At 39.6% G+C, this 26,958-nt stretch overlaps 5 protein-coding genes across 12 annotated transcripts in view; 1 reads left to right on the top strand and 4 right to left on the bottom strand.

Annotated features, from left to right (window-relative positions):
- uggt2 (UDP-glucose glycoprotein glucosyltransferase 2) overlaps positions 1-3,066 on the top strand; it is a 42,510-nt gene extending 39,444 nt beyond the window's left edge. For 5 of the 6 annotated variants that reach the window (XM_056388999.1, XM_056389000.1, XM_056389003.1 and 2 more), the window contains 3 exons: positions 366-482; positions 1,053-1,218; positions 1,394-3,066. In XM_056388999.1, coding sequence (XP_056244974.1) covers positions 366-482; positions 1,053-1,218; positions 1,394-1,419 — 309 coding nt within the window. In that variant the 3' untranslated portion in view covers positions 1,420-3,066. The remainder of the gene's footprint in view (positions 1-365; positions 483-1,052; positions 1,219-1,393) is intronic. The other variant, XM_056389001.1, reaches the window with a different exon arrangement.
- A 239-nt stretch (positions 3,067-3,305) lies between these two features.
- dnajc3a (DnaJ (Hsp40) homolog, subfamily C, member 3a) lies at positions 3,306-14,173 on the bottom strand. The gene is made up of 12 exons (XM_056389005.1): positions 13,946-14,173; positions 13,489-13,599; positions 13,249-13,373; positions 12,891-12,965; positions 11,151-11,303; positions 10,826-11,007; positions 9,954-10,073; positions 9,475-9,580; positions 9,255-9,375; positions 5,573-5,705; positions 4,916-5,064; positions 3,306-3,899 (listed from the first exon to the last, which is right to left on the bottom strand). Exons 1-12 carry the CDS (start codon positions 14,025-14,027, stop codon positions 3,745-3,747), a joined length of 1,512 nt encoding a protein of 503 aa, XP_056244980.1. The 5' UTR covers positions 14,028-14,173; the 3' UTR covers positions 3,306-3,744.
- A 1,142-nt stretch (positions 14,174-15,315) lies between these two features.
- On the bottom strand, positions 15,316-16,968 carry cldn10c (claudin 10c). The gene is made up of 5 exons (XM_056388589.1): positions 16,619-16,968; positions 16,370-16,531; positions 16,201-16,282; positions 15,975-16,082; positions 15,316-15,869 (listed from the first exon to the last, which is right to left on the bottom strand). The coding sequence occupies exons 1-5, from the start codon at positions 16,848-16,850 to the stop codon at positions 15,659-15,661; spliced, it is 795 nt and encodes a 264-aa protein (XP_056244564.1). The 5' UTR covers positions 16,851-16,968; the 3' UTR covers positions 15,316-15,658.
- A 512-nt stretch (positions 16,969-17,480) lies between these two features.
- Positions 17,481-20,036, bottom strand: LOC130177134 (claudin-10). Its single transcript, XM_056388590.1, has 5 exons — positions 19,719-20,036; positions 18,632-18,793; positions 18,442-18,529; positions 18,206-18,313; positions 17,481-18,107 (listed from the first exon to the last, which is right to left on the bottom strand). Exons 1-5 carry the CDS (start codon positions 19,948-19,950, stop codon positions 17,915-17,917), a joined length of 783 nt encoding a protein of 260 aa, XP_056244565.1. The 5' UTR covers positions 19,951-20,036; the 3' UTR covers positions 17,481-17,914.
- Positions 20,037-20,459: 423 nt separating this feature from the next.
- LOC130177135 (claudin-10-like) lies at positions 20,460-25,631 on the bottom strand. 3 transcript variants are annotated; one of them, XM_056388591.1, is made up of 5 exons: positions 25,418-25,631; positions 21,785-21,946; positions 21,622-21,703; positions 21,427-21,531; positions 20,460-21,292 (listed from the first exon to the last, which is right to left on the bottom strand). In XM_056388591.1, the coding sequence occupies exons 1-5, from the start codon at positions 25,629-25,631 to the stop codon at positions 21,136-21,138; spliced, it is 720 nt and encodes a 239-aa protein (XP_056244566.1). In that variant the 3' UTR covers positions 20,460-21,135. The 3 variants fall into 3 exon arrangements, with proteins under 3 accessions (XP_056244566.1, XP_056244567.1, XP_056244569.1); XM_056388592.1 differs by lacking the exon at positions 25,418-25,631 and adding an exon at positions 22,641-22,860; XM_056388594.1 differs by lacking the exon at positions 25,418-25,631 and adding an exon at positions 22,641-22,860 and having other exon boundaries at positions 20,460-21,286.
- Between the last annotated feature and the right edge of the window lie 1,327 nt (positions 25,632-26,958).

Here is a 26,958-nt window from a genome sequence, read left to right as displayed (position 1 = left end):
TAACACCACTACATTATATGATGCAGAGTTTGTTCTTCGAAACACCTACTACTATATTTTGTTCATATATCATATCGACACCCTCTTAAAATAATGGCCTAAGTCATTTTTTCAGGTTTTTCAGGAAACACAAAAAACTCAACAAAAGAGTCACACTTTTGACATAGGCCATTATACAACCGGGGGTAGAATTGCATGTTCCCCTCAACTGAGGATTCAGGCGATTTTACCAGAGGTGGCCAGCATCATGAGGGGGTGATTTAGGCAAAAAAAACATTTTTGTCAAAACATGACTTAGGCCATTATTTTAGGAAGGTGACGATATGTCTAATACACCTAAATATTTTGTTTTATAATGTTTCTAGGACCTTCCCAACAACATGATCCACCAGGTGGCCATTAAGTCTCTTCCTCAGGAGTGGCTATGGTGTGAGACATGGTGTGATGACGTCTCCAAAGTCACAGCAAAGACTATAGACCTGGTGAGTGTCAGAGCAGTTAGATCTGTCTATGCAGTGTGGGGAAGCTAATCAGTAATTCATCATCAAATCTAATTGTGTCTTTTATTAAGATAGTGCAATCCGTATGTATTATTTACTTGAATCATTCTTTTGCCTGTGGAAACATGCTGATAAGAGGAATAATATTGGTATACCACCTTTTTTTTTTTTTTTCCAGCTGTGGTGGTTATAATAGTGAACTGCAGCTGCTACAGCGCTGAAAAGTCAGAGCATACTCCCAGCCACTGATGTCCATGAGGCACTTGGCATTTAGGAAACAACTGAGGAGCAATCCTGTAGTCTCCTAAACTAATTTAGAGAATTACTGGGCAGGCTCCAGTAGACTGAAATAGGAAGCATTGTCTCATTGTGGTATAGGACACCACTTGGTAATTCAGACACTAGACATAGGCTAACGTCCTTTTAACAGAATTGGAAATCAAATTAGGTTCAAGTGCCTGCCACAGACAGTGCTGGCCATGACAATCTGACTTGTTGGGAGAAAGTGGCTCTGGCGACATGAGTGATGTTTTGTCTGCTTCTCTGCTGCAGTGCAATAACCCAAAGACCAAGGAGCCCAAGCTAATGGCCGCAGCAAGGATTGTGCCTGAGTGGGTTGAATATGACAATGAGATAAAACAGCTACTGAGACAGGTCCAGGAACAGGGAGACCCAGCGAAGGAAAAACAGACTCCCGCTCCCTCACAGCATAAAAAAGGTTAATAAAGAAAAATGCTATTTATTCTCTGTGCCTTCAATGTTTGTCCATTTTTATAGACAGAAAAGTCAAACTGTAAGGCATGGTCAGTCATTTTCTTTGGTCAATTTGGTTTCTTTCTAACCTCTGTGTTCATTTTTCTAATGTCTGTCCTACATTTCCCCTCTCTGCACAGTAGACAACCTGCGTGATGAACTTTAGCGTCTGCCAGCACTATGCTTGAGACGAAGGAGGCAGCACCTTTTGCACGCAGGCCACCTGTGAAGCTTGAAGACAGACAATTCCATCTAAACATAGCCATGGAGTCTTACATCCACAGCGGCACAGCCGGAGAAGGATGTCATACTTTCAGAGATGCCATGGCTGCTTCTGCAGTCAGTACATCTTACAAAATCAACACGTGATGTAAGTGTTAACTGCCAGCTGTGAACTCCTGGTGCACTATCAGCACTACAGTCAGGTCTTGTTAGTACGTGGTTACCGGAAAATGAAGTGACCACAGAAAGAGTAAACGGTCAGTCAAACCACTCAATTAGGTGTGTATGTGAGGAAAACAAGCTGCACTGATAATGTATGCAGAATCACGAATCAAATGGAGAAGGCACATTTCTAAGAATCTATTCTCAAATCTTAATGTTTGTTTATGTACACCTTTTTCAAAAAGCTAATACATGTACATATTCTTAATTTGACTTTGTAAACATGACTATGCGTTGACTGAAATGCCCATACCAAAGTTGTGACTGAAGTAAAGCTTGATTTATTTTTAAAATTACACTTTGATTTAAAGTTGTTACATGAGAACAGCAGTTAGCACTGATAGTTTACCATTTGCTAAACCCCGCCCCTGAACAGCTATTATCCAATTATAGCTGAGCAGCTAAAACTAGGCATGGCAGGCCTGTCAGTCTTTGGATTTCTCCACCTGTTTCTCCTCCTGGAGGGTGGTGTATTTTTTTTTTTAGCCTTTGCAAAACCAAAAACAGTGGCAGTAACCTAAATTTATCTCCAAACGTTAGGGGCTTATCATTGGCTAACTACATTATTCTGTGGGATTATATGTTATTTTACACCTCAGGCTATATCTATACATGCTTTCTATCGTTACCACCTTAGCCAACCATGGGTTATGTTACAATAAATAACATTTTTAATCATAATACTGGCACTAACCATCTATACCTGCCATACAACACACAACAGTGCTTCTCCTTTATATCAGTGTCTACTGCATTGATCATCAACTGGTGAAGATGCAAACTTTTTGCCTTGTCTTTTATCATTAACGTCTTATCATGCAGCTTATGCAGCCATTGTGTCCACATTTAAGAGCCATTCACAGTACAGTCATTAGCTGGAAATGCACCACGCTGCAATGGAAAGCTTGATAAGCACAGCTGCAGTAACTACAGGGAGGCGTGGCCTAACCAACAGTCACCTGTCTGTCTACCTGCCAAGTATATGACACTATATCAAATATGATTTAGAAGACCAAGCTAGGCTTTATTATTGCCAAATTATGGGACGAAGAATCCTCATTTGCACATTACAGGCCATGGTTTATGTGTAGAATATAGGATTTTAACTTATTTCAGTATGTTTACATCTTATGTACATTCAGCTCCACTGTATTACATTTTTGGAAAGAATTTTTCAATATTTTAATTCCTCAGTGAACCAGTGTTTTGTCTCAGGAATAAGATAGGTGTTACTGCTCAACTGAAGCAGTTTTAAAAATGGGTGCAGAAGTCTGCTCTCAGGGCACCCATCTTTCACTGTGCTGTGTCAAAAAGAAATGTTTATATTACTGTCTGGTGGGAAAAATAAATCTTTGCTACAGAACTGTCATTACAAAAGCATTCTGTGAATTTGCCTGTAAGTGGATGTGTTGTTCGTGTTTTGAATTGTCTACAGTGAAGGGATTGTGTAATTTGTTCCATGTGAAAATGCATCAACTGGGAAGATAAGCTGTTAAGATAGTTGCAATATTGAAAGGTCAGATGTAATGAAGTACCATTACTACGTGCCATTTCTCAAACTGTAGCTTCAGTCCATGAATGTAGTAAATTACTGTCCGAACCATCCAATCGGCAATACTCGTGACCCTCAGTTCATTTTAATGTACATAAATATCTCTTTATTTACACTTCAGAAAAACTCCATTCATATAAAAATAGTACTGTACCTATGTACAAACTGAATCTTTCGAATGGATGTGAATTGTAGAGTGTACAATATATGGAAAGGATGAAGAATTAAGCACTCATTCTGAACAGATAAAAGCTGCTTCACAAATGGCAGATATTTGTTAGCATAGCAACAGTCCTTCCCCAAACGGAATCTGAAGTTGTATTATTCAACAAAGATGCGTCTTGAATTAAGGTCACTGAATCAAAGTCACAATTTGCTCCACATTTTTTGTGAGCCTTGATGGTATGTACTGACATTCCTTTTGCCAGTGATCTCCCTTTTAAATAGGGAGGAAAATACTAAAATCCACTCCAGCAGTGCTGGATGTGAGCCTCCTTAGTTGAAGTTGAATTTAAAGTTAAAGGGTCCAGAACCAAATGGATTGAAACCCTGGAAGCCGTGGAAACCTCCATGGAAGTTATGATGATGGTGACCCTGCTGGCTCTCTGGATCCATGGGGTCCTCCCCATGATCAAACTTGGTTCTTTTCTCTAGAAAAACATGCAGATTGACACGTCAGTACAGAACAACTCAATAAAAAATATGTGCTCGTGTATAGCTTTTGAATTAGAAATGAAATGACTCTAAGAACTTCTTAGTTCTCTCTTTATTATTGCCCAGAAATAACATCTACCACTGTTTGGACTGTGAGAAAAGCTTTCTGCAACGCTTCAAACATTTTTAGCTCAGCCAATCAGCTCCACACATTCAATCAAACATTTAGTTTGAGCTGTTAGATTGAAGATGGTTCAGTGAAGATATAATTCAGAAAAGATTTGGTTAAGGTCGTTTTGAGAATGATGCAGCTTTAGCCTAAGCAATGCTCAAAGAGACAACTTTTGTGAAGGTCTGTCATAGAGTTATGACAGAGAACAGTTATCATAGAGGACTTAGAAGTGCACTTGGCTCATGAGGTTTGAGTTTATTTCACCTGGAGCCCTAAATTTGATTACTTTATTCTGGAAAACGTGGGTATTATGAATTTCATGTACAGTTTTTTGTTTGGTTAGTTATTGCAGGAATTAAGCTAAATTGCAAGCTCTCCAAAGTGGTGATGGTTTTGTTCTAAGAATTGCAATGCATGAAGGAAAAACTCAAACATGAGTGTCAACAGAGATTAACTTGTAACATGTGAATGTGACCTACAACAAATATTCCAGTTTTTATTGATTAATCAAACACTAACTTGATACAGCCCAATTACAAAATGAGTTGTGGTAAATATGTTACACCAGCAAAATATGTGCTGTTGGAAACATCAATGTTGAAAAAATGTTCATACATATACCACAATAGGGTTCTGTAAACTGGTTTGGATGAAACCATTTTACTGAAACAGTAATGGCACACAGTAGAGAAAGTCTCAGGCTACTTGAAGAAAGAAGTAAGTAGAGAGTTTTTTTTTGTTTTTTTTTCTCTTCTTCAGTAGCTCCTCAGAGGTCTGACATTTACTGGGAAACTGGTGGTAACAACTTTCCCCACACTCTGCGGACCACACACTTCTTACCTGGGTCAGTGAGAACCTCTTTAGCCTGAGCGATGTCTATGAACTTCTTTTCAGCCTTCTTCTTTTCCTCCGGATCCTGGAAATTGTCCGGATGCCACTGTTGTGCCAGTTTCCTGTAGGCTTTGATAATCTCCTTTTTCTGGGCAGTTCTGTGATCATGGGGAGAGTATTATCAACACATTTACTTAAGATAAGAACAGCTTCTCTCCTTATCTTATTCTTTATTTATTTATTTATTTTTACATAAGCTGGCCCTAATAATACTCTCTAAGTGTCAGGGTTAGCACACAAGCTCCCATGTAATAAACCATTACTTTTTATAACCATGAGTGCTTCCATTGCCTTAAATTTGATTTCCATCTTAAACTATCTGTAGTGCTCTTAACATCAAAATGCTCAAAAGGGATATATTATATAACATTCACATGCAGTAGGGCTTTCTTTAGAGCACAGTGGTTATTCAATGTCTGAAACTAACTGAAAACCACAATCTGACCACAAAACATAAACTGCTCTCTGATGGAACACACTTGTAAAATACCCCAATTCTCCTCGATTTCCCCTGGGGAATCTATGAAATTCCGTCTGGAATACACCTTTAAAAAAAATAATATAAAAAACATCCCATCAAGTTTACAAATAATGATCAGCGCCCACCTCTTCACCCCCAGGATCTTATAATAGTCCCTCTTCTGAGACTGTTTGAGAAGTCGCTGAGCTCTGTCCATGCCTTCTTTAATCTGGCGGTCGTTCTCGCTGTGTTTGGCAGCAGTCTCATAGTCCTTAATGGCTGGAAAATAAAAATGCAGGATAGAATCAGTATTGCTGGCACATACAAAAACAGCTAACGGGAAGTGTAGCACACAGTATTACAGTATTCATTTGAACGCAACAGACTTTAGACACCTTGTGGCAAGCATCTGCCCTTATCAAGTGTCATTGAGCAAGGCACTGAATCCTTCAGTGTCATGAGGTTATATTATGTGTGCGAGCCTCCACGCAGATGATGAGCCAAACAAAAAACACAGAAGAATTCACAGGGATCAGCTGACAATAATTCCCTATTGTTGCTTAATGAGACTTTTGTTAAAGATGTGCTCATCTGTATGGAAGTGAGGGATGCAATTCTTAATACAATCAGCAGTCATGATCAAAAAAAAAAAAAAAAAAAAATACTATCATTGCCAGAATCATATAGACACAAACCCTACTTCTTTTTTTTTTTTATATAAAGTCTTTCATTTCTGCATCACCTCTACAAACATCTGAAAGTGCTTGATCTTGTACTGTAGTCTTGTGAACCACTTTATTCATTCAGTAAGCCCCATCACTTTCAGATCATGTTGCAGCATCTCCAGGCTGTTTGTGCGTGCACGTTTGGGAGCTTTAGGGCTTGTTAACCCTGTGTGGTGTACCGAGGTGAGTTTTAACACCCATGGATTCTGACACTTTAAAAGCCTGCGCGAGGTCTGGTGTTCCCACCTGCTGATTTGCTCATGCTCAGCCAGCACCTCCTGCGGTTGCAGAGCTGATGGGGTCTTAGTGAAGGATGTTACCTGCCTAGAGGGCTGGTGGTGTTAATTGTGGGTTTAATTGGACGTGTGTGTGCGATTTTTTTTTTTTTTTTTCATTTTTTGTTAGAGACTAAAATAGAAAGTAAAACCATATTTTTGGGTGTTACACTATAGATAGGAATCAGTTACATGGACTAAATGAAAACTGACATTGAGCGTTAATACGACTCCTTTATCCCTTTTTATAGCTGCTATTTTCTTTGTGAGTGTGTTGACATTTTGCATTTAACACTTCTGTGAGCTGTTAGCCGAGATAAAAACTAAATAACATCACTGTCGCACTAACCTCAAGTGCATCTTAAGTGCTCAGTGACACAGCTAGTGGCTTTAGCTTTTGAGGATTTTATAAATAGATGTATTACTTATTTTCTTCTTTAAAAGATCCATAAACATGGTGTAACATTTAGCTCATCAGACAAGAGAGGGCTTGTTTAGCACTGGCCCAAAGTGCTGAGGTCCTTTCCTCGCCTGTGCCAGTTTTCTATTTTGGTGACTTGCGCCACAATGGGAGGAGAGGCATAGCAGGGAGACTGTCACCGGCAATCCAGCAGCGCACTGACCACGTCTTTGCTCTTTTGAACAGGTCAGCAACACCGTTCCTGTTTTATGATCATTCTGTCTCTGTAATTAGTTGAGACACATGCATATAATCCTTTACAAACGTACCCCCCCCCCCCCCCCCCCCCCCCCGAGGATGTTATGATAGCCTACACATCTAAAATGTGTACCATGTGGTTGCAATGCCTCATGTTAACATCCCGCCACGGACCCCCTGCCTCAATCTCTAACTCTACTCATTGGTTTTCATCTCTTGTTACTAGCTACCATCAAAACCTCCTCAACAAATACTAAAAAAAAAAAAAAAAGTTAATTTCAAAGCATTTGTAGTGATTCTTACCACAATCTCCGATCCACAGCAGCTAGCCTGTACTGTACTGTAGCCACCTTTCCTTTTAGCTGAATAACTGCCTGTGCGGGCATCTGAAAGTGTCAGATATGAGGCAGTAAAGTTTTCTATCTGCAGTCTCTAATTTGAATGACGCACATTGTCAGACGGATCCGCTGTAGTTCGAGTTCGATACGAGCTTCAACCAGCGGCAGGCTTTTGAAAAACAAACAGAAAATCTCTACTCTGGAGGGCATCACACTGGCAAGTTATGAATCATTACTTTATGTTCATTTTGTTTACGCTGTGTAAATCAATAGGAGTGTTGGAGTCTGATGCACTGGATAATGAAGGTATTGTCTAGGCCTAGGTTTTCAGTGCTGCGCCTCAGTGACATTCACAGAACTGAAAGGATCTGCCAATACTGACACCAATCCTACTCTTATTTTTTTCCTCTTTGAAGCCACTGTATCTAGAATTTGTACTTCCAAGTATTCTACAAAGTTTTTCATTCAACATTCAGTTGACTCCATCTTTCTACACCTGACACATTGCACATTTAGCATTTTGCCCTGATGCCATTTTGTCACTCGTTTTTTCCCCTCACTGATCTGCGACACAGCCATTACTTGTGTTTCAGAGAATATTTGTAAATTGTTTATATTGGATTTGCATTTAATAACATAACAAATATTTCCAATATTCGATCCAGTGTTTTTGGCTTATATCAGACTAACACAGACAGTGAGAGTCAAATGTGCGAGTTTCCAATTGTAATGTACTGAACAGTTGATCCAGGGTTTGGATATTGCATTGACAATCTGTACACAAACACACTGAGGAGGTAATGATGGTTTATATTAAATTTCAAACTTAATTGACAAACGTAAAATGCAGGCAGGGCTTTTGGCAAAAATTATCCATTGCTTGTTTGCATGGTGGCAGTAGAACGTCAGCTGACAGGGGAATATGATGGCTGGGAGGCGGACTGTTCCTAGGGATTTCACCATCTGCCATCATTGGACTTTCTGCGATTTGACAACAGGTAAGGGAGATCGTTGTTTCAGCCTGGTCCTGCCTCTGCCACCACAGGCTTCACAGAGACAGTAAGTGCCGCATGATTTCCTTTACACATCGTAGTTCTATGCTTTAATCAAATTAGATATGGAAATCCTTGATGTATTTATCTGCAGTTGGTCTTTATTGCGCTTATTCAAATTTATAATCCGAATGGGAGTTTGCCGATGAACTGATAGATTGTGTTAAAAGAGACAGAATTGAATGATCAGATAGTGCGATGCTTACAAGACGCACCATTGATGTTTTCACTTTATTTCACCGTGTTTTCCGTGTAGTGTTACAAGGACCCCTTGTGTTAAGCTCCTGCCATGACATCAGTTAGTTGTACCTCTCAAGTGTAGTAGAGTTGAGGTTATTTCAGCACACACTCAGTGGTCACAAATATGTGTTGGTGAAGAATATTAGAGACATCGCTCAATATAATCCAGTCCAGCACAATACCACCAATAACTAAAACGTAGTACTAAACATATAGTTGAATTAACACCAAAGTTTTAATAAGAACTGGCCATTGTGAGTTCTGTAAAGGTGTGGCAGAGTTGCTATACTGGATTCCAATAAATTATACAGGTGTGCCTACTGAAGAAGCCAGGGTGTGCAGATTTCAGTAACTTCAATTAATTGGCTGCGTTCTCATCACTAAGAAGCCCTAAAAATCATTGACTTTCTCTCCTCAAATGGATGTATTCCCAGTGGAGACTCAACAGTATTGAGTTTGTCCCTGTTTCTGAGTGTGGAAATTTAACAGACTGACCCCACTAGATTGAATAATAAATCCAGCTAAGCGTGTCAGGCTTACCGTCCTCATACTGTTCCTCTTGGATGTAGGCCTCAGCTCTGTCCTTAAGCACGTTCACATTCTCTGGGTCGGACTGGAGGACTTCGCTGCACACTGAGATAGCCCTGCTGGCCTGCTGGCTCTGGTCGTAATGCACAGAAAATACGGTGGTCAGATATATAAAGCAGTTAAAGCACAGAGCGAGTTAATACATCGGGTGGCTGCGGTTAAGGGGTGTTACCTGTGTGAGCGCGTGGCAGATGCGTTCCTTGGCAAGCAGAGAGAAATGTTGCACTGTGGGCTCGGTCTTCATCACTGCCTCATATTTGCTCACTGCTTCTTCATACCTAAAAGAGCAAGAGGCAGGTAGGTGTTTCAACAACACTGAGACACTGGGGCGAAACAGCAGAATGCAACAGAGATGATTGCACCCACAAACATCATGACACTCTGTTATTCTCTGGGTTTAGGCTTGTGAATATGATATCTTGTGTATGTCAAATATGATGTGACACCCATTCACATTCAGATGGGATTTGCATGCCCGTTTGTATGAGCAGAAAGTCGGAGAGCTTGAGGATAAAGGAAGCAGTCACAGATGATGCAATCCCTGGTATTCAGAGGGGATATTATTGTATATTTACACAGATACATAATAAGCCGAACACACACACACACACACACACACACACACACACACACAAACACCCCCCCCCCTACCTCTGCTCTTGGATGAGTTCCTCTGCAGACTGGATCTGTTTGTTGAGCTTCTTGACCTGCTTGTAATGGCTGTAACACTGCTTGTGATCAGGATCCAGCTTCAGGCACTCGCGCACTTCACTGCAGATCAGAGAAGAGGAGGAAGAAAGTAAGAGCGAGAGGGTTTACAGCAGACACATTTATTTTCCATGTTAACTGATGTACTGTATGTGCTTTATTGCCAACTCGCAGGGAGTGGACAAAAATAACAAGTACACTCAATAGTCTAGCAGTAACACCGCTTTGGTGAAGCTCAAGCTGTTCTGATTTCAACTTTGTGGTTATTTTTGAAACTTGTTGTTAAACAAATATCCTATTGTGTGTCATAGAAGTCAGTGTTGCTGAGGGTATATTTGTGATCCCTGCTTCTTTTTTGCTTCTTTAGTCTCTCTGTGTTTAGCATGTGTGCTCCAGATGTCTGAAAAGTTGTGCTTTTATTGCTTGCCACATTGCATTTAGAATTTTTACAGTGTTCATGATTGGCTTTGTGGATAAATATTATAAATAATTTGTTAATATTTATCATGTGGAAGGTGGAAAAGTATTCATAAATGTATTTGTTAATATTTTATTATTTATTTTAACTTTTAAGAGCGATCCACTGTACCTTTCATCCATGTGAAATAATCCAGTACTTTTACGAACAAATAAATCTAGAGACTGGTAATGTCAATTTACAAAAAACACCTGACATATAATCTATTATCTGAATCAGCTTAATAACTAGGATGTTCTGTCATAGTGACACCATTTTATTCTGGTACTGGTCACAATGTCCGATACCAGTGTGGGAGCTTCCTCAAAAAAAAAAGCAGTCTGCAAGTGGGTCTTACTTGAGGGACATCTCATGGTCTCCAAGGTTATAGTAGATGGTGCTGAGTTTGTAGAAAGCCTGGGTATTGTCATTCTTTAACTTGGATGCAGCTTTCAGGTCGCTGATGGCCTTCCCCATCTCTCCCATTTGGATAAAACACTCAGCTCGCATCTCACGAGAAGTCACATCCCAAACGCAGGTCTGTCACAGGTGGACAGTAATACTTACAAACTGCAGTACTGGTTACTATTCAAATGCTCGGTGCACAAGGTGCAGTAATGATAACATGGACAATGTCTTGCTTGCACGAAAATTAGGCAATGCTGACAAGGTAGGTCTCTTACCTCAATGACAGTGTCAAGCTGGGCAGCAGCTGTCATATAATCCTGGCTGCTGAAGCTGCTGCGTGCCTGAGCAACCAGTCGCTGAATTTCATCTGACTTTGTCAGCTGACTCTGGGCTTCTCTCTCTTCTTTGTCACTGGGGTTGGACTTCATCTGGAGGATTGCAAAGCAAGACATTATATCAAGTACTTATTGTCATGATTAAAGAAGTCTAGAGTGGCAACAAAAACTGAAGCGTGGACAGAGTGTGAAATATGATATGTAGATGGTATAAGCATGATCTGTGTGTTTAAGAAAATTTTATTCTGTCACTCATCAGTGTGTTCCAATATGAGCTCTTACATTTGTGGCGAGATTCTAGCACTAACTTTGCCTCCTGAAAGCACCATGTACCATAGCAGTACTTACCATTCCCTACATACACTGCATTATAATCATCCTCATCATGGAGGTCATCATATTCATAAGAGCAACCTCAGCTAATGACCAAACCTTTACAAACAGACCTGGCTACCCTTTAAGTGTTTCCTGCTAGCTCAGCTTAGGGAGGAGTGTAATGCATAAATGTGATGCATTACACTGGGCCAATGTTGTGGGCCGCTGAAGCAGCAGGACAGCATGCACCTCTGGCCAGATACCTTGACATTATACCAGCAGGATATTGTCTGTATGTAAAACTGTATAAGCTCAGATGCCTATAGGCCTCTGCTGGGACTCTGCTGGTAACTCATTGCTCTCCTGAAGCAGAAGCCACATCGCAGCTGACTTTAGACCTATATTTATCACAGACTCTAGCCGTCTGTAACACACAGCATTCCTTTGAACTAGGTTCCACATTACAGCCTGCCAAACAAGAATACAGGACTAACCACTGAGATCCAACCTACATATAAGAAATTTAATCAAACATTGACTGGTTTTCTGTTTGTTCGATAAAAGGGAATGAAAAGGCATCGAGCTAATGATCAAAACGGGCCTGTGGGAGGGGGAGGGAGCAGCAGGTCAACCACGCGCCCTTGGCACAATGTGACATTATCTGAAAGAGGAGGAACTTAATTTCCCCCTGAATGATAACTTCACCTGAGAATACTGCAGCTGTAAATGGAATCTAAGAATTAATAGTAGATATAACAAGGGCATTTATGTCCTGTGGGAGTGTTGTGAAACTTCAGTCTAATTTGGTAATTCTAATGGAAAATGCATTAGCGATTTCCAGTCTTAATCCTTAACAAGCACCTATAAATGATCCCAGAGGGTCCAAATGAGAGCTCAATGCCAATTTAATTACTATCTACATTTTGTAAGATGGCTTATGGATGCAGGGTGCGTCAGCTTCACATGATATTATGTGGTCTTTGTCTATCATTTAACCTTCTTGCTACTTGGTTTCAAAGAGTTTTATTAAATTCAATCAGTCCAGAATAACATTTCTCACATTGTCAGCTTTATAGTATATCTGTACAGTGTTCTGAAATCAATCAAGTGTGCACAGTAATAGAAAAACAAATAATATTCATAACAAACATGCAGTTAATAAATCTAATGACTCTCCTTATTTTAAATCATAACAAAACCACATTAAGCTTCGTTCTTATGCGTAAGTGTAGCTTCACTACAACACCAGGCTACTGATCAACACTGACACCTCCTGGTGAACTCTGCTTATCTGACAAAAATAATGACTAATATTCAGTCTTGCTGCTGTAGACTTTAAACTGGATATTACTCTGCTACACTTACCACCTTCTTGAAGTCACTCTCTGCTTCATCGAGTCTTCCCTGCTTCAGAAGGAGATTTCCCCTCTGAAGCCGTGCCTGTTAAGAGCGAGAGAGGGAACTTGTTGGGCATAAGACTGAAATCACACACTTATCAACACAGCTGACAAAACTGACAGGTTTCCCAGTATAGTTGTGCCTGGAGCTAATACGACTTACAATATATGTATGCACATAATATATATGCACATATGTAGCAGCTAACTCCTATTAAGTGGGTGGATTCTGTCACACCTACAATGCATATTTGTGGTGCTGGTAAAGTATGACATGAGTGTGTGCAAAACATTTCAGACCAACTGATGTAAAAACAAAAACTCACAGATGTGAAGTCTGGTTTGAGCTCAATGACCCTGCTCAAATCTGGCAGTGCAGACTTTGATTTCCCCATTGCTAGAAACACTGTAGCCCTCCTGTAGTAGGCCATGTAGTTCTTGGGATCTCCGTCTGATAAAAGAACATGCAAACATGGCTGCAAAAGTTTTGGACTGTGTTTCCTACCATAACAAGCCAAAAGTTAAACTTAAAAAAAAAAAAAACTCAGCATGTTAATGACACTCACCTACGGCAGCATGGAAATGAGAGAGGGCATCGGCTAGCTGGCCAGCAGCGAGCAGCTTCTTCCCCATCTCCATATGATTGTCCACACTCCCATCCCTACCGCATTTCACTCCTGAAACATATTCACTATACTGAGTATATTTCCACACACTACTACTGTACAGTACTCCGTTCTGTGATGCATTAGCAAAGAAGCGGTTTGGCTAGTTTTTATTCACCTATAGGCTAAAACAAACTCAATACTTTTACTAATAAGTCAATAGCGGTTAGCTAGCTTAACGTTAGCCAGCATTGTTGTGGATTTGGCTTGGTAATGTTGACACTGACATTAGCGATGTTAACCCTACCTGGACTAAAAGCAGGCTGTCTGAACCATGGCCAAAGTTCTGGTAACGTTAAGTTCGTAGCTATCGTTAGCTTGCCTAGTACAGTAAAGTAGAAGTTAGTCAGCTTCTTACCTTCATATCTCATGTCCATCAAAACAAGAACATATGGGATGTAAGTCAGTATTTTGTGAGCTACATGGTCAATGGAAACCATGGTTAAATTTGTGTCTGACACGTCCTCTTTCTCGTTAGGTCCCACAAACTTCAGCTGATGTTATTTTAACTAATGTTTCGCTTAATTCTGGTCAGTCCCATGAGTTGAGCGTTGTTCAGCATATTGCTTCTCTTTCCCCAGTCACAGCAGAGCAGAAACACGCAACCGACAGGTCGTGGGTGACTGTGATTGGCTGGATGGTTTGCAAAACCACGCCCACCTCAGTTGGTTCAACAGAGAGGAGCCACGGCAGCACAAGGTACGTGTGTGTGTGTGTGTGTGTGTGTGTGTGTGCGTGCGTGCGTGCGTGCGTGCGTGCGCGCGCGCGTCTCTGTCATTGGCAACTAATTAATTGGGGACTCCAAAAGCCATGACCCCAACTGGGGAAAAAACTGATTTTATGGTCAGCATAAGGTTAGGGATAGGTTAAGGTTAAGGTTAGGGTAAGGGTCTATGGAATGCATTATGTCAGTGAATGTCCTCACAAAGATAGAAGTACACTTTATTTGCACTACAGTGTAAATATATATATATATATATATATATATATATATCTAGAAAAAAACATGTAACTGATAACAATATAGTGTGTGCAGTTCAAGTGGCTATTAATGTAATAGGCTAACCTAACAGTGGCTAATTTAGTTCTAATGTTTTAATGTAGTTGCAAAAATTCCTCCAACATTTCTAAAAGCTTGGTTGCAACTTCATGTTTCAATAAAGCTTCAGCTGCTCATTGTTTTCCAGCCCATAACTTACACCCCAAGCTAGTTGTAAAAAGACAGTTGATTAATATTTGTCTTTGATATTAGTGTTAATATTCAAAATTTCAGAAGTCTCAGAACTCTTTGAACCATCTGGTCAGATTTTGAAGTCCAGTATCTAAAAGACACAAGATCTCCAAGAAATAGAGCTCAAATGTCTGTATAAATATCTCATGGAGAAAGAACACTGATCTGGTGTGTTGAGGTCTTAGGTTTGGGGCTGCGATTAATTTTAAAGTCCAACACCCAATGTAGACATTCAAAGGTGCAAGGAAATAAAGGTCAGCTGTCTGACAACATAGGTCACAGTGTGAGTGGACTACTTGGAATATTGGATGTTATGAGTTTGATCATCATGGGATGCAATGACTTTTGAAGTCAAACATCCAAAGTGAAGACTGAAAAACTCTTAAATTCCCCAATGCAAAGGTGGTGTGTTGGGTGTGTTCACATCTGTAAGTTGCCAGTGGTGAAAACTCATGAATATTCTCATGCTCGTCCCAAACCACTCTTTCTGTTATGAATCAATATCAAAATGTAGTTTTATTACAAATTTCAAAAACATCTTATGGCTTCCAACAATATTTGATCAAAGCATGCATTCAATCTGTGTTCTTGCATGGATAATTCTTTATATATTTCTTTACATACTCATAACATACAGTAATTTTTGTCTCAGATCAGAGCAAGAGTTAATATCAGGGGAAACTGATAGCATTCTCTTAGTCCAACTGGACATTAAATGTAAGGAGTCCACTAGAGTGACTTATTATAAATGATGCATATTGAACATTCAGTGCACCTAAAAAGAAAACCTGCACACAGATGAGAAAATAGTAATAATTATTTCCAATCTTTGATAATATGTCACACATATTCATTAGTAGCTGTCGTCTTGGTGATACTGGTGACCCCAGAGATGCTGCTGGCACTGGTGTCACTGATGTCACTGGTGTCACTGGTGTTCCTGGATTTTCTGGTCTCACTAATCTCAGAACGAGCCAGAGAAGCAAGGCTCTTTTTTGCCGGGGCAACTGCGTAGGCATCAGGGAACCGGTAGGCAGGATAGTGTTTTGAGCTGTGTGTGTCAAAATTCAAGAAATGTGTGGTTATTCTTTTCTGTAGAATAATAGAAATGCGGATAAAAAAAAATAAAAAAATGTATTCAGTTGTTGCATTTTACCTTGAACGGCATCCTTCCCTCCCTGCAAAGATACTGTAAATAAGGCCTCCAACAACAAGTAAGGTGGAGCCTCCCCAGCCGATGAAGACACCAACGCCTATTTCAAACCTGGCAATAAATACAAGAATAATTCATCAGGCTACAGCTCTTCCCTCTTAGAATAATGCGATGAATGTTGATGTATTAATAAGGCTAGGTTGTTGTATTTATCATCCATTGTACGTACTTCTGAGCTCTGAAGTTAGGGTCTTGGAATTCTGCTCTAATTTTGTTTCCATAATAGGAGAAAGCAGTCATAGAACACATCCCTGAAACAATGCACATGTTTATTTAAAAATTAATCATAGAGTACTTTTCAATGTGACTTTCAAATAGCTCTCAGTTTAACGTCTTACCTCCGATAAGGTAGTTCATCCCTCCAGCAAAGGTTACTCTTGCATTAGCAATCTCTGATCCCCCAACCTTAGTGCACTTCATTCCCACTAAGACTAGAACTGACCCAAAGAAAGCCAAGATGATAGAGATTATGATGAGAGCTCGACACATATGAATGTCCCCTGTCCAAGAGTAGGAAAAACAATGTTCAGTACATGCCACAAAATGTAGGTAAAAGTGTTAAATTAACCATCATATATTTTACTTACAGTTCAGTGCAAGCAATGATGGAATTCCCTTGCAGTCAGATACTCCAGTTGAGTCAGATATACAATCCTTCCACAAGTTGGAGAAGTAGTTTGAAGTGGTCAGGACTATGCTGTCAACTTCGGACCAAGTCCAGATCTCCGTTGGCATTGTGGAACAGACCAGGATCCATCCAGACACACAGACCACGAAGCAGCCAATCTCCATGTACATCACCACAGTCCTGTAACCCATTTCTGCCCTGAAGTTGAACCACTAGACAGAGGGAAGACTGAGCCGAGCCGCGGCACAAAGCTCCTGATCACAAGCTGTGGGACACTTGTGTGTCTGGCGCTGTCTGCCCAAAAGTCCCTCCTCAGCTGTTGCATGCAGATGGAAACACACACACACACACACACACACACACACACACACACACACACACACACACACACACACACACACACACACACACACACACAAGAGGGTGAACGTGGTTTGTGTACATCATCACATGTTTTGCCTTGGATTGTGTTTGCTGTGTTTCCTGAAGGTCATTTTGGTGATGTGTTTGTTGTTGGTACCCAGGAGCCTGCCAGCATGGCTTCAGTTTTTGTGTGCCAATTAGTTACTTACTAACTTCAGATGGTGTGTGTGAACCAGTGTGAACAAGGCACATCACATTCCCGAATGGTAAAAGATTTAAAAATGGTGGCACCATTTTATTACACAGGCTGACAGGAGAATGATACACTTATATTTTTGTAAAACTGAGGATATACTGGTGTAAAATAAAAAGTACTGTCATATATTTATATGCATATATATGTATGTAGTATGTATGTATGCATATATACTGTATGTGTATATATATATATATATATATATATATATATATATAAATAATATATACATTGAAGAAAATGACTGGAAAGACACAATACTCATGGTATACTCATATTCATATATTCATAGGTACAAAGTTTTTTATCATTATATTATAATTCATAGATATTACAGTGATGTTCCGAGTTGTCATACATGTTTTGATTATATCACAGCAGAATTAATACATGAAGCGTAAACGAAAGTATATTTTATACAGAGAATGGGCTGTTTTACAAAAACAAAACATGACAAGTGAATGAGAACAACAACAACAAAAAAAATACAATTGTACATATGCTGCTCTAAAGAGAAGGCTGAGAGTATATTCATCTACAATATGAGCTAATCAGATTTTGAGCCCCTATGTATTTTTGTGTTTGCCTGTTGGTGTTAGAATAAAAGTATATGAATTTAAAAAAAGGTTTAAGATACTACACGAATGCATCTCTTTCTGAGATTTTTGTTGGTGTCGTCTGAGAGAGCTTTGAAATCTTGGAGCTGCTGGATCGACCCGAGCCTAGATAAGATCCATACTGCCAGGAGGGTTTGTAGTATCCAGCGTACGTTCGTCCTCTGGAGCGAGGGCTCATGTATGTGCCTCCTCCATAGGCATATACCACTTTACTGTAAGACCAAAAAGTAAAAACATTGACAAAATGAATAAAACAGGATGGTCTTGGTAGCCACAGAGAAAAAGGATGAAGATGGATGATCTATAATACCTTTTGGGGCAGATTACTCGGCAGACCGTCACAGAATAGAACACAGCCCCCAACAGGATGAAAAAACATCCCACCAATCCAAGAAATATGGGAGGGCCTAGGTCATACCTGGAATAGTTTAATTGTATTAAATGAAATACAATTTAAATACTGTATACACACCACATTGTGTGGACATTTTAAACTAAATGATATAAAGTATTGTACAAAAGTGTAAAAAAAAACCAAAACTGTACCGTAGGACTCCTGGCCCTACACTGGCAGCAAAGGTTGTTCTGGCGATCCTGTTGATGTATAAGCAGTAGGCAGAAATATCTGACACACCTGTGTGCAGAGGTTTCGTTGATACCAAGAAATAATGAGGGCAAAACACTGTCTGTCATTTACAGAGACAAACATGTACATGTATGTATGTGCTGTACTCACCACCAGCAACATGAAACACTACTCCGGCAAAAAGCATTTTGTCCTTGGTTTTATCAGCTCCACCAATATAAGTGCACTCCATCCCAAGAAAGCAAAGTACTACACCGAAGAATCCCAGAGTTAACCCGCACATTAGTAATCCTCGCACTCCCTGGATGAAAGCTGAGAGAAATGGGAACAGTTCAGGTTTGACAAAATGAGAAAAGGTTTAAAAGAAAAGGTTCAGTTTCTAGGATAGTGTTCAGTTTCTCTCAGACTGAAAAGAGGACGCTGTTAGAATAAAATCACATCATAAGCTCTTTAAAAGATGTTGAAGTGCTCTTATATTAGCTACATGGACTGAATAGAGTCACGTAGACACCTGTACAATAAACAGTCATTTTAAACAGGTGAGCAATGAATACCAACTTTACAAAGCGTGTAATGGTTTTCTCAGAGGAGTTTTAAGGGAACTATTACTGTTAAGATTTTGATTGGTGTAAACTCAATGTCACACAAAGCATGTTGGTAAGTAAAACCTTAACATTCAAAGTGAGGTTATGGAGTATGAATGAAAATATTTCCTCTTGAAAGGTGAATTAAAGTGGCCAATAAATTCTCATGAAACTGACATGCTGAATTACAACAATCCTCTCTGTAGAATGCAGGCCACAGGATAATGTTAGATGCTACAAGGTGGGTGGGGGGGTGACAGTAACACATTTAGAGAGGAATCATAAAGTCAGCTAACTGATCTACTAATGTTATTTACATGGCAAAATCTTCCTAAAATTAACTAGCATTAGAAACCAAAAGTTACTGGTCATACCAGACCAAGTGAGCCTGTAGTGACAAAACCCCTGCGTGTATTGGAATCAACAAGGATGTGTCGCTTAAGAATTAAACTTTTCATTCTAAGACCAGGTTTATGTATTTTATCCTTTCAATAGTGACAGTCTCACTTCAAGTGCTTGTGTAATTCTGCTGTCACTGGGAACATCTATCCATGGTTGTGCCATTCTGTACCTGCTGCTCTACAGGATTGCAAATTTTTCTATTCATTCAGAGTGAAAGACTAACAATTAGAAACATGTTTTTGTGCACTTACGAGTGACAGTCCAGAGCACTGGGAAGTCTCTGCAATTGGTGACAGCTGTAGAATCAGAGAAACAATCCTTCCACAGGTTGGACCAGTACCAGGCCACTCTAATGATGAAGGAGCCTCCTTGTCCTCCTAACTGGGTGATCCTCCAGTAGTCCATGGCCATGGTGCACAGCACAAACGTCCATCCCAGTGATGAGACCAAGAAGCCCAATATTTGCAGGAGACGTTTATCCATGTCTGAAGTTGAACCAGGTGGTGTCCACTGAGTTTGGTAAAAGCTCAAACAGCAGCGCAACTCACAAGGACAGGACACACAGGAGACACTTTTTTTGATTTCAATCTGTGAACCAGGCAGTATAGGCTATGACAGTGCGTGCTGTGTGCCATTAGTGTTGATGAGGGCTCTGCACCATTGTGTCATGTGTTTACTGTAAACTCTCTGGAGTGTGCCGCCTGCTTCAGGTATTTCACACCACTTATAGCTACAGGTTCATGTCCGTTTTGCACCCTAGTATGTAGCAACAACACATTTCAACATGCACTTACAATAAAACAGCATAGATGTGCAACCAAATGTTTACCCTTACATATTAAAGTCCCACAGAGACTCAACTCTACACTGATCACCTTCAGAGAACATATTGTTACAAAGACTGCAGACTGCTGACCTCTGCAGACCGGCGCAGGTATGACATCATCAGATGACAAAACAACGCAAGACACAAAATTGGATGTGCTGCAACTCAGACTCATCTAATCTGTTTTATTTCTATTCATACTCTTATCATCATTCACTACACATTTACATAATTAGAAACAATGACAAGATGCAGTCCTTTTTTTTTTTTACTTTCTTAAACTTCCAATTATTACAAAATCATAGTTAATGGTTACGCCATGTTAAACAAAAATACAGTGTTTGACACAACTTTAAATGTTGTCATTACAGATTAACAGCATGCGTGGGTTACTTACAGTTAAAGATACAACCACCAAAGCAAATGTCTTACAAAATATTACAAACTTTATTTCCATATATAGCGACTGAATTAGAAAATGATGCAGACATTAGATTACAAAGACCCATTTTGGACCAAATGTTTTGGGTTTTTTGCTGTTTAATTATGAGACACATCCTGTTTTTAAGTGAGAAGATATTCAATGCACAGCAATATGTAACTATCAAATGCAAAAGTTGTGTCCGGCATAGAAAATACAAATTCTCCAAAATCAGAGAGTAAACTCTATCATATACTTTTAAATTCATACCCCTGGAAGAAACATGTAAATATTTTAAACTTAATCCCCTGTGAGACAGAGACCACAAGGTTTCATGCACTGCTCTATATCTTTTAGACTAGGTATATCTCTTAAGACTCACCAGTGGCTTCGACTAAAAGTGTTATATATTCAACATCCCTCAAACGTATACATTCTTATCAAAGTGCTGAATCCTGGAGGAGCTGCTGTAGTCTGGAGGCGGCCTCTGGTTTACAGACTTTGCCTGCCCTCTCGGGTAGGAGGAGAGATGAGAATGCGAGGCAGCGCCTTTGTAGATATAGTTTGCCTGACTGTGGCTGTGAAAATACAGAACACAGATTCATGTGCACAAATCACCTATGTGACTCCAGAAAATTGATACACACGGCAGGTTATTTACAACATGTATCTTATGTATGATGTAAACATAGTATGTTTTACTTGTACACACCTTTTGGTAAAAGAATCGGCAATGGAGAAACAGAGCATGCTGCCTCCGAGGATACAGAGGATAGAACCTGCCCAGCCAATAAAGAGAGCAGCACCCAGTTCATACCTACAGAGCAAATGCAGCAATGTTTCTTAATTGGTTGAGTGACATTTAAACATTTTAAACATTATGGATCTACAGTCACATGGTGCTTACTTTTGTGCCACAAACATTGGGTCAAAAAACTCTGATGTTATCTGATGTGCGTAAAGGGAGCACGCTGACAGTGAGCAGAGGCCTGAGAAGGACAAGAGAAAGGCAATGTAGATCAACAGAAAATGCTATTACACAAATAATTCGACAGGTCCACTTTACTTACCACTAAGAATGAAATCAACACCAGCAAAGCAGGCGATCCTGGCTTTGTTTTTGTCAGTTCCTCCTATTTTGGTGCATTTCATTCCAACAAGGGCAAATATGGAACCAAAAAAACCCAGACAGACGGCTGCAATCATCAGTCCTCTGCATGCCTGGATATAACCTGCAAACATAAAACAGAGATCAGCTTATGTCCAGTCAATATAGTTTTCTGTGCTGTGCTTCTCCTCTGTGGTTTTGCCTTCCCTTTCAAATCTGCACAACGCAAGGTCAATGAGGTATTGACCTTGTGACCAATTTACACATTAAGCAAGAAATACAATTTGTCACGAGTAACCATAATTGTTTTCAAGCACCTTGCCTACTGTTGTGATTGCCTTGGTATGAAAAGTCTACTTCAGATGTGATTTTGAGGCAAATATTACCTTGGAAGTTAACCGCTGAGACTAGTCAGCCATGGTAGAAATTGCCTGAGGGTCCCAGTAAATCTCCTTTATCGCTTTCAGGCTCAGAGAACTAAGGCTAAACATTGACGTATTTAGAGGTAAATGAGTTCTTCCTTGAAGACTTGCATTAGACTATCTATTAGTCCTGGTTTGCAATGAACTTCAACTTGAATTTAGAAAGAGAGAGAAGCTGAGTTTGACCTTTTCTGATGCACTAGGGTAGTTAAGATAAATCACCTGAAAGAAAAACTACAACATCAGATATTACCCTGTGCTCTTAAACTGAGAAACAAACAAAAACAGAAACTTAATTCAACATGACTGAGCGACACCATTAAAAAGGTCAAGAAGCAAACGCAGTCAAAGGCAGAAAAACCAAGCATCAAATGATCAGAATGAAAAAGATCTGACCATCCAGTGCCAGCAACGAGGAAAAGTCTTTGCAGTTAGAGATTCCTGTTGAATCAGTGACACAGGCCTTCCACAGATTGGACCAGTAAGTAGCTGTGGTGATGACGGTTCCATCAAGTGACGACACCTTCCAGTAGTCCGTCGGCAAGGTGGAAGACACCAGCACCCACCCTGAGGTGGTTAACATGAAGGCCAAGATCTCCTGAAACATGCTGCTCATACCGCAGAGAAGAGTCCTCCACACGACTGAGGCTGGCAGGAGTTGGTAGGACCAAGAATTGACCAAAGGTTCTCTGGCTTGTGAAGCTTCTTGAAAACGTAGCTTGGCTCTGCACTAGTAAGTTCAATGGATAGGCTGTGATTGATAGTTAATGTGTTGTGGACTTTTAAATTCTGTAGGGAGGAGTTTGGTCCTAAACTTCAACAGGTGGCCAGTGGTCTATTATAGTGTCTTCCACCCACTCACCTAGTACACGTCACTATGACTCAACGTGAGATGACGGGGACCGAAGGTTCCAGATGTAGAAAAGTGTTGTGATGACCTCAATAAAGACACTGAAAATTAAAGCAACTTCAGGCATGTAAAATGTGTGAGCAGTTGTTTGTGTGGTCCGTAGTGGGCATCATGACCAGTACTTGAATAATTTGATTAATAAGTAAAAGTAGTAATACCATAATGGAAAAATACTTAAATAAAAGCAGGATTTTTGCATTCAAAACTTTTTAAAAGTAAAATGAATTGCACTTATAGGTTAAACACACAGTAGTCATTCTAAGGTGTGTTAAATTATTAATGCATTAACCTGTAGAAGTTAATGTTGTAGGGTGGGGTAGGTTAAAGCCAGCAGTTCACCATACAGTATGGTATGGGCATATGGGCATAGTATGGGCCAATAGTAAATTGTATTGTGTTATTTTGTCCATCCACACCACAGACTATGGCCTGAAAATGTCCAAGGTGGAAGAGTTGTCTGTAACTGACTTGATAAACCAAAGATATAAAACAGACATTTGAGATAGGATGAAGTACGGTGAAGTGTCACCCTCTGCCTGTCACCTTGTCCTGGCACCTATGATTAATACTCACCCACCTCAAGTAGCAGGATTTAGATGACTTCTTAACTGCATGTTAACAGCACAATGCTTCAGTGACTGAAGGACACACACTGTCCTGTTACATGGCATGACAATGTGATAATTAATTTAGAGAACAATACCTAAAAAGATTATCCGGATGCCACTGACAAAAACCAAACAACAGCTTTCATGATGTGGATTAGAGCCCCATCTAGTGGCTGTACATGCTGTAGATAAAGTTTCTGCCATCTTACTGCTGCCACCATCAGATGGAGCTGAGAATCTCAAAGCACTGTCACACAAAATAAGCATTATTAACTGTAAACTGATTTAAATGAAGATTTCATGACTTCCCATTGCAGTTTTATGCACTGCATTGAACTGAAATGTTTTCAGCAAATAGAAAAAAGGCAAAACAAAAAAGAAACCCAAAGGAAAACAAAGCAAACAACAACAACAAAAAGTTACAGCACTAGCCACCTGATACCTAACTGATAGACTGAACTGCTCAAAATATAGATGGATAAAAAAAAACAATATGAACAACAAAAGGATTATTATAGACAATAAAACCCAAATTCCTCAGATACTGGGTAAATACTGCAATTATAATACATAAAATATGGGGCATTTCACACAATATTGTAATTTGATTTGGTCTTGATTTTTGAATTAGTTTAACTTTCTCTCTTTGTAACTACATATCTTTGTTTACTTGGCCTCTGCAGAAGCTTCTGTGACTCAGAGACTCTCAGTTTGACATTTCCAACTAAAGATTACACATTTGCTTCAGTTAACGTGTGAGCCATAATCTGGAACTGAAATGAATATTACCAAATGTTTTGAGTATTTAGTTTTTTTTTCTCAGTGAGCATTTACACATTTAGTTATCTGAACGTATCTGGTCAAGGTAAAAGATAATGATAATAATGTCATTATGAAAAAAGGTGTAACTTGATCAGATGTGTTTTTATTTTCATGAATAATTAGATACACACCACGTGACCTTCCACAAGATGACTAATAGTGCCAAGACAAAGACAATTCAAGTCCTTCATTGTCAGACAGTATCCTCTAATAGAGATATTTAATCATGAGCCTGAAGAAACCATTTCTTTGCAATTAAATCACTTCACCTAACCTTCAATAAGTCATTCTAAAGGTGACTTTACATCAGGGTTCTCCAACATGTGAGTAGCTCACCCAAAGGTTCTGGGAATATAATATGTACAAACCATGGATGCATAGCACAAACTTAAAGCAACACAACTTCACGCAGTAAATCTAATCCAAATGCAACTAAATCCAATACACAGACATACCATAAATTGTGGGCTTCAACTTGAGCCCTGTTTAGTTTTTTTTAGCTCATGTTTGTTTAAATTTTGGAAAATTAAGTGTAATAAATTAGCTATTTAAGTTCCTGTTTGTTATGTTCTGTTGGATGTACTGACAACTATCACTGGAGGAAGGAACTTCTTTTTTCTCTGATTCCTAAACAGATTTATGGACATTTATTTGCAATGGTGTTATGTCTGAAAAATATAACTTACTGCACATATGTTCACACACTCTATGCATTACGGATATCATTAACTCAGTATTTAACCATTAAAGTTATAAACAGAGACAAATGCTTCATGCAGAATTGTGAGAACACACATATTATATATGTGGCAGTTCAGACCCTCTGAACTTACCGTCCAGCTGAAGGATAGTATGATGTGGTCGGCAGTGCAGAGCTCCAATGGCATTTCCAGCACAGTTGTTCCACAGACCCTGGAGCACCCAGGTTGCTGTGATGACTGAGGATGCTCGGCTGGTGACTCTCCATTCATTGGACACTGTGGCACCAATAGAGGCCCCAAGCCCAGCCAGACCGCTCAGAAAAGCCAGAATCTGCAACCCTGACATTTGGTAGGTTAACATATATTTACAGTTTTTTGGGAGATTCAAGAAAAAGAGAAGAAATAAAATCGCCCCAGGCAGGCAAATTACACTGTGGACATGTGTTTCACTGAGATGATTTACAGACAGGATATCTTGCCTTCATCTCTATTGGAGAGGGATAGACACAGGTGTCTGAGAGTGACATACTAAAGGAAGTATGAGCTGGCAGTTAGTCATTAAATTTTGGCAAGGAGTATTTGAAATGCTCCTTTTGTGTGTCCATGCTTTGGTCTAAAAATAAGGCCAGGTATCATATTAACATAAAAAATAATAAAGGAGTAATCAGTAATCCTAAAAACAAGAAGCAATGTGACAAAGTCCAGTTACTAGTTCAGCTATTTCTGCATGCAGTATCTGGCAACTGACGGACTAATGATTGCCAGATTACATGTGAACATGTATGTTGTTTTTCATGGCCAAAGAGTGTGACGAGTGTCAGTTTCTGTCTAAAATAGAAAAATAAAATCAGTCAATTAATAAAACAGATGTTTGCATGAATACTTGTGTACTGACTGAGTTGAAAGCTGTAAAAACATTTTATGCTCTAAATCTTGCAGATGAATATGCTGACTGGAATTAATAATGGCAAACAACAAATGTTAAGACTTCATGCAAGCAATAAGCCACTCTTTAAACAAATGCTAAGTTATGTTCATGTATGATTCAGATGAAAGGTCTCCACAGATGACCTTACATCACACTTACTGCATATTGTGAAAGGTGTTTTATGTATAATGTCAGTATGTTAGGTAATAAACAAATACAGGCAATTCCCTCCCGTTCTTTCATGATTAATCACAGTAATATGTCCTGATAGAAGGTTAAAGTTGACAATATTTAGTTCACTGTAAGGGAAACCAGGCAAAACAGCCCTAATGTAGACCTGCCTACCTTCATCTGGGTTTTATCAGACCCATGTTTACTCAACATTAGATCGCAAATTTGCCGGATATCTCGGCCCAGACTCGGATTAAATGGAGGGAAAACAAAAGCCGAAATCGGTCGTACCCATACAGTCTATGGTCATACAGCTGACTATTTCGAAAGTCAGGTGAACAGGAAACAGGGCGTGCAGGGAGGGACTGACGTTGATTGGACAGAGATCTCTGAGGAGTGCGCCATTTTTAATTTAAATATGGACGACGAAAAAAAAAACATGGTGGCTGCAGTGAACCTCGTGTACAGTCCGCGGACGGTAAGTAAAATACTCGGAGAGCCTCTCTAGCAAAGCAGGAAACTTTGCCCATGTTGCCACATACTGGTTTCGCGAAGAAATCCGGTATCGGAGGTA

This window comes from Seriola aureovittata, chromosome 11 (assembly GCF_021018895.1).
Source record: "Seriola aureovittata isolate HTS-2021-v1 ecotype China chromosome 11, ASM2101889v1, whole genome shotgun sequence".
NCBI lineage: Eukaryota > Metazoa > Chordata > Actinopteri > Carangiformes > Carangidae > Seriola > Seriola aureovittata.
The sequence above is the reverse complement of the archived record's forward strand: the minus strand, read 5'-3'. Positions and strand labels throughout refer to the sequence as shown.

What these genes read in the sequence shown, in the direction of transcription:
- dnajc3a (XM_056389005.1), bottom strand. Translation starts at nt 14,027, where the DNA reads ATGGTTTCCATTGACCATGTAGCTCACAAAATACTGACTTACATCCCA. An exon ending in GATGGACATGAGATATGAAG is followed by an intron (nt 13,600 to 13,945) that starts GTAAGAAGCTGA and finishes AATATGTTTCAG; the next exon opens with GAGTGAAATGCGGTAGGGAT. An exon ending in AAGATCCTGGGGGTGAAGAG is followed by an intron (nt 5,065 to 5,572) that starts GTGGGCGCTGAT and finishes CCATGATCACAG; the next exon opens with AACTGCCCAGAAAAAGGAGA.
- cldn10c (XM_056388589.1), bottom strand. Translation starts at nt 16,850, where the DNA reads ATGGGTTACAGGACTGTGGTGATGTACATGGAGATTGGCTGCTTCGTG. An exon ending in GATGAACTACCTTATCGGAG is followed by an intron (nt 16,283 to 16,369) that starts GTAAGACGTTAA and finishes GCATTGTTTCAG; the next exon opens with GGATGTGTTCTATGACTGCT. An exon ending in CCTAACTTCAGAGCTCAGAA is followed by an intron (nt 16,083 to 16,200) that starts GTACGTACAATG and finishes ATTTATTGCCAG; the next exon opens with GTTTGAAATAGGCGTTGGTG.
- LOC130177134 (XM_056388590.1), bottom strand. Translation starts at nt 19,950, where the DNA reads ATGGATAAACGTCTCCTGCAAATATTGGGCTTCTTGGTCTCATCACTG. An exon ending in AGTGTTTCATGTTGCTGGTG is followed by an intron (nt 18,530 to 18,631) that starts GTGAGTACAGCA and finishes CTCTGCACACAG; the next exon opens with GTGTGTCAGATATTTCTGCC. An exon ending in CGAGTAATCTGCCCCAAAAG is followed by an intron (nt 18,108 to 18,205) that starts GTATTATAGATC and finishes TTGGTCTTACAG; the next exon opens with TAAAGTGGTATATGCCTATG.
- LOC130177135 (XM_056388592.1), bottom strand. Translation starts at nt 22,860, where the DNA reads ATGAGCAGCATGTTTCAGGAGATCTTGGCCTTCATGTTAACCACCTCA. An exon ending in TGTTGATTTCATTCTTAGTG is followed by an intron (nt 21,704 to 21,784) that starts GTAAGTAAAGTG and finishes TGTCCTTCTCAG; the next exon opens with GCCTCTGCTCACTGTCAGCG. An exon ending in GCCGATTCTTTTACCAAAAG is followed by an intron (nt 21,293 to 21,426) that starts GTGTGTACAAGT and finishes GTATTTTCACAG; the next exon opens with CCACAGTCAGGCAAACTATA.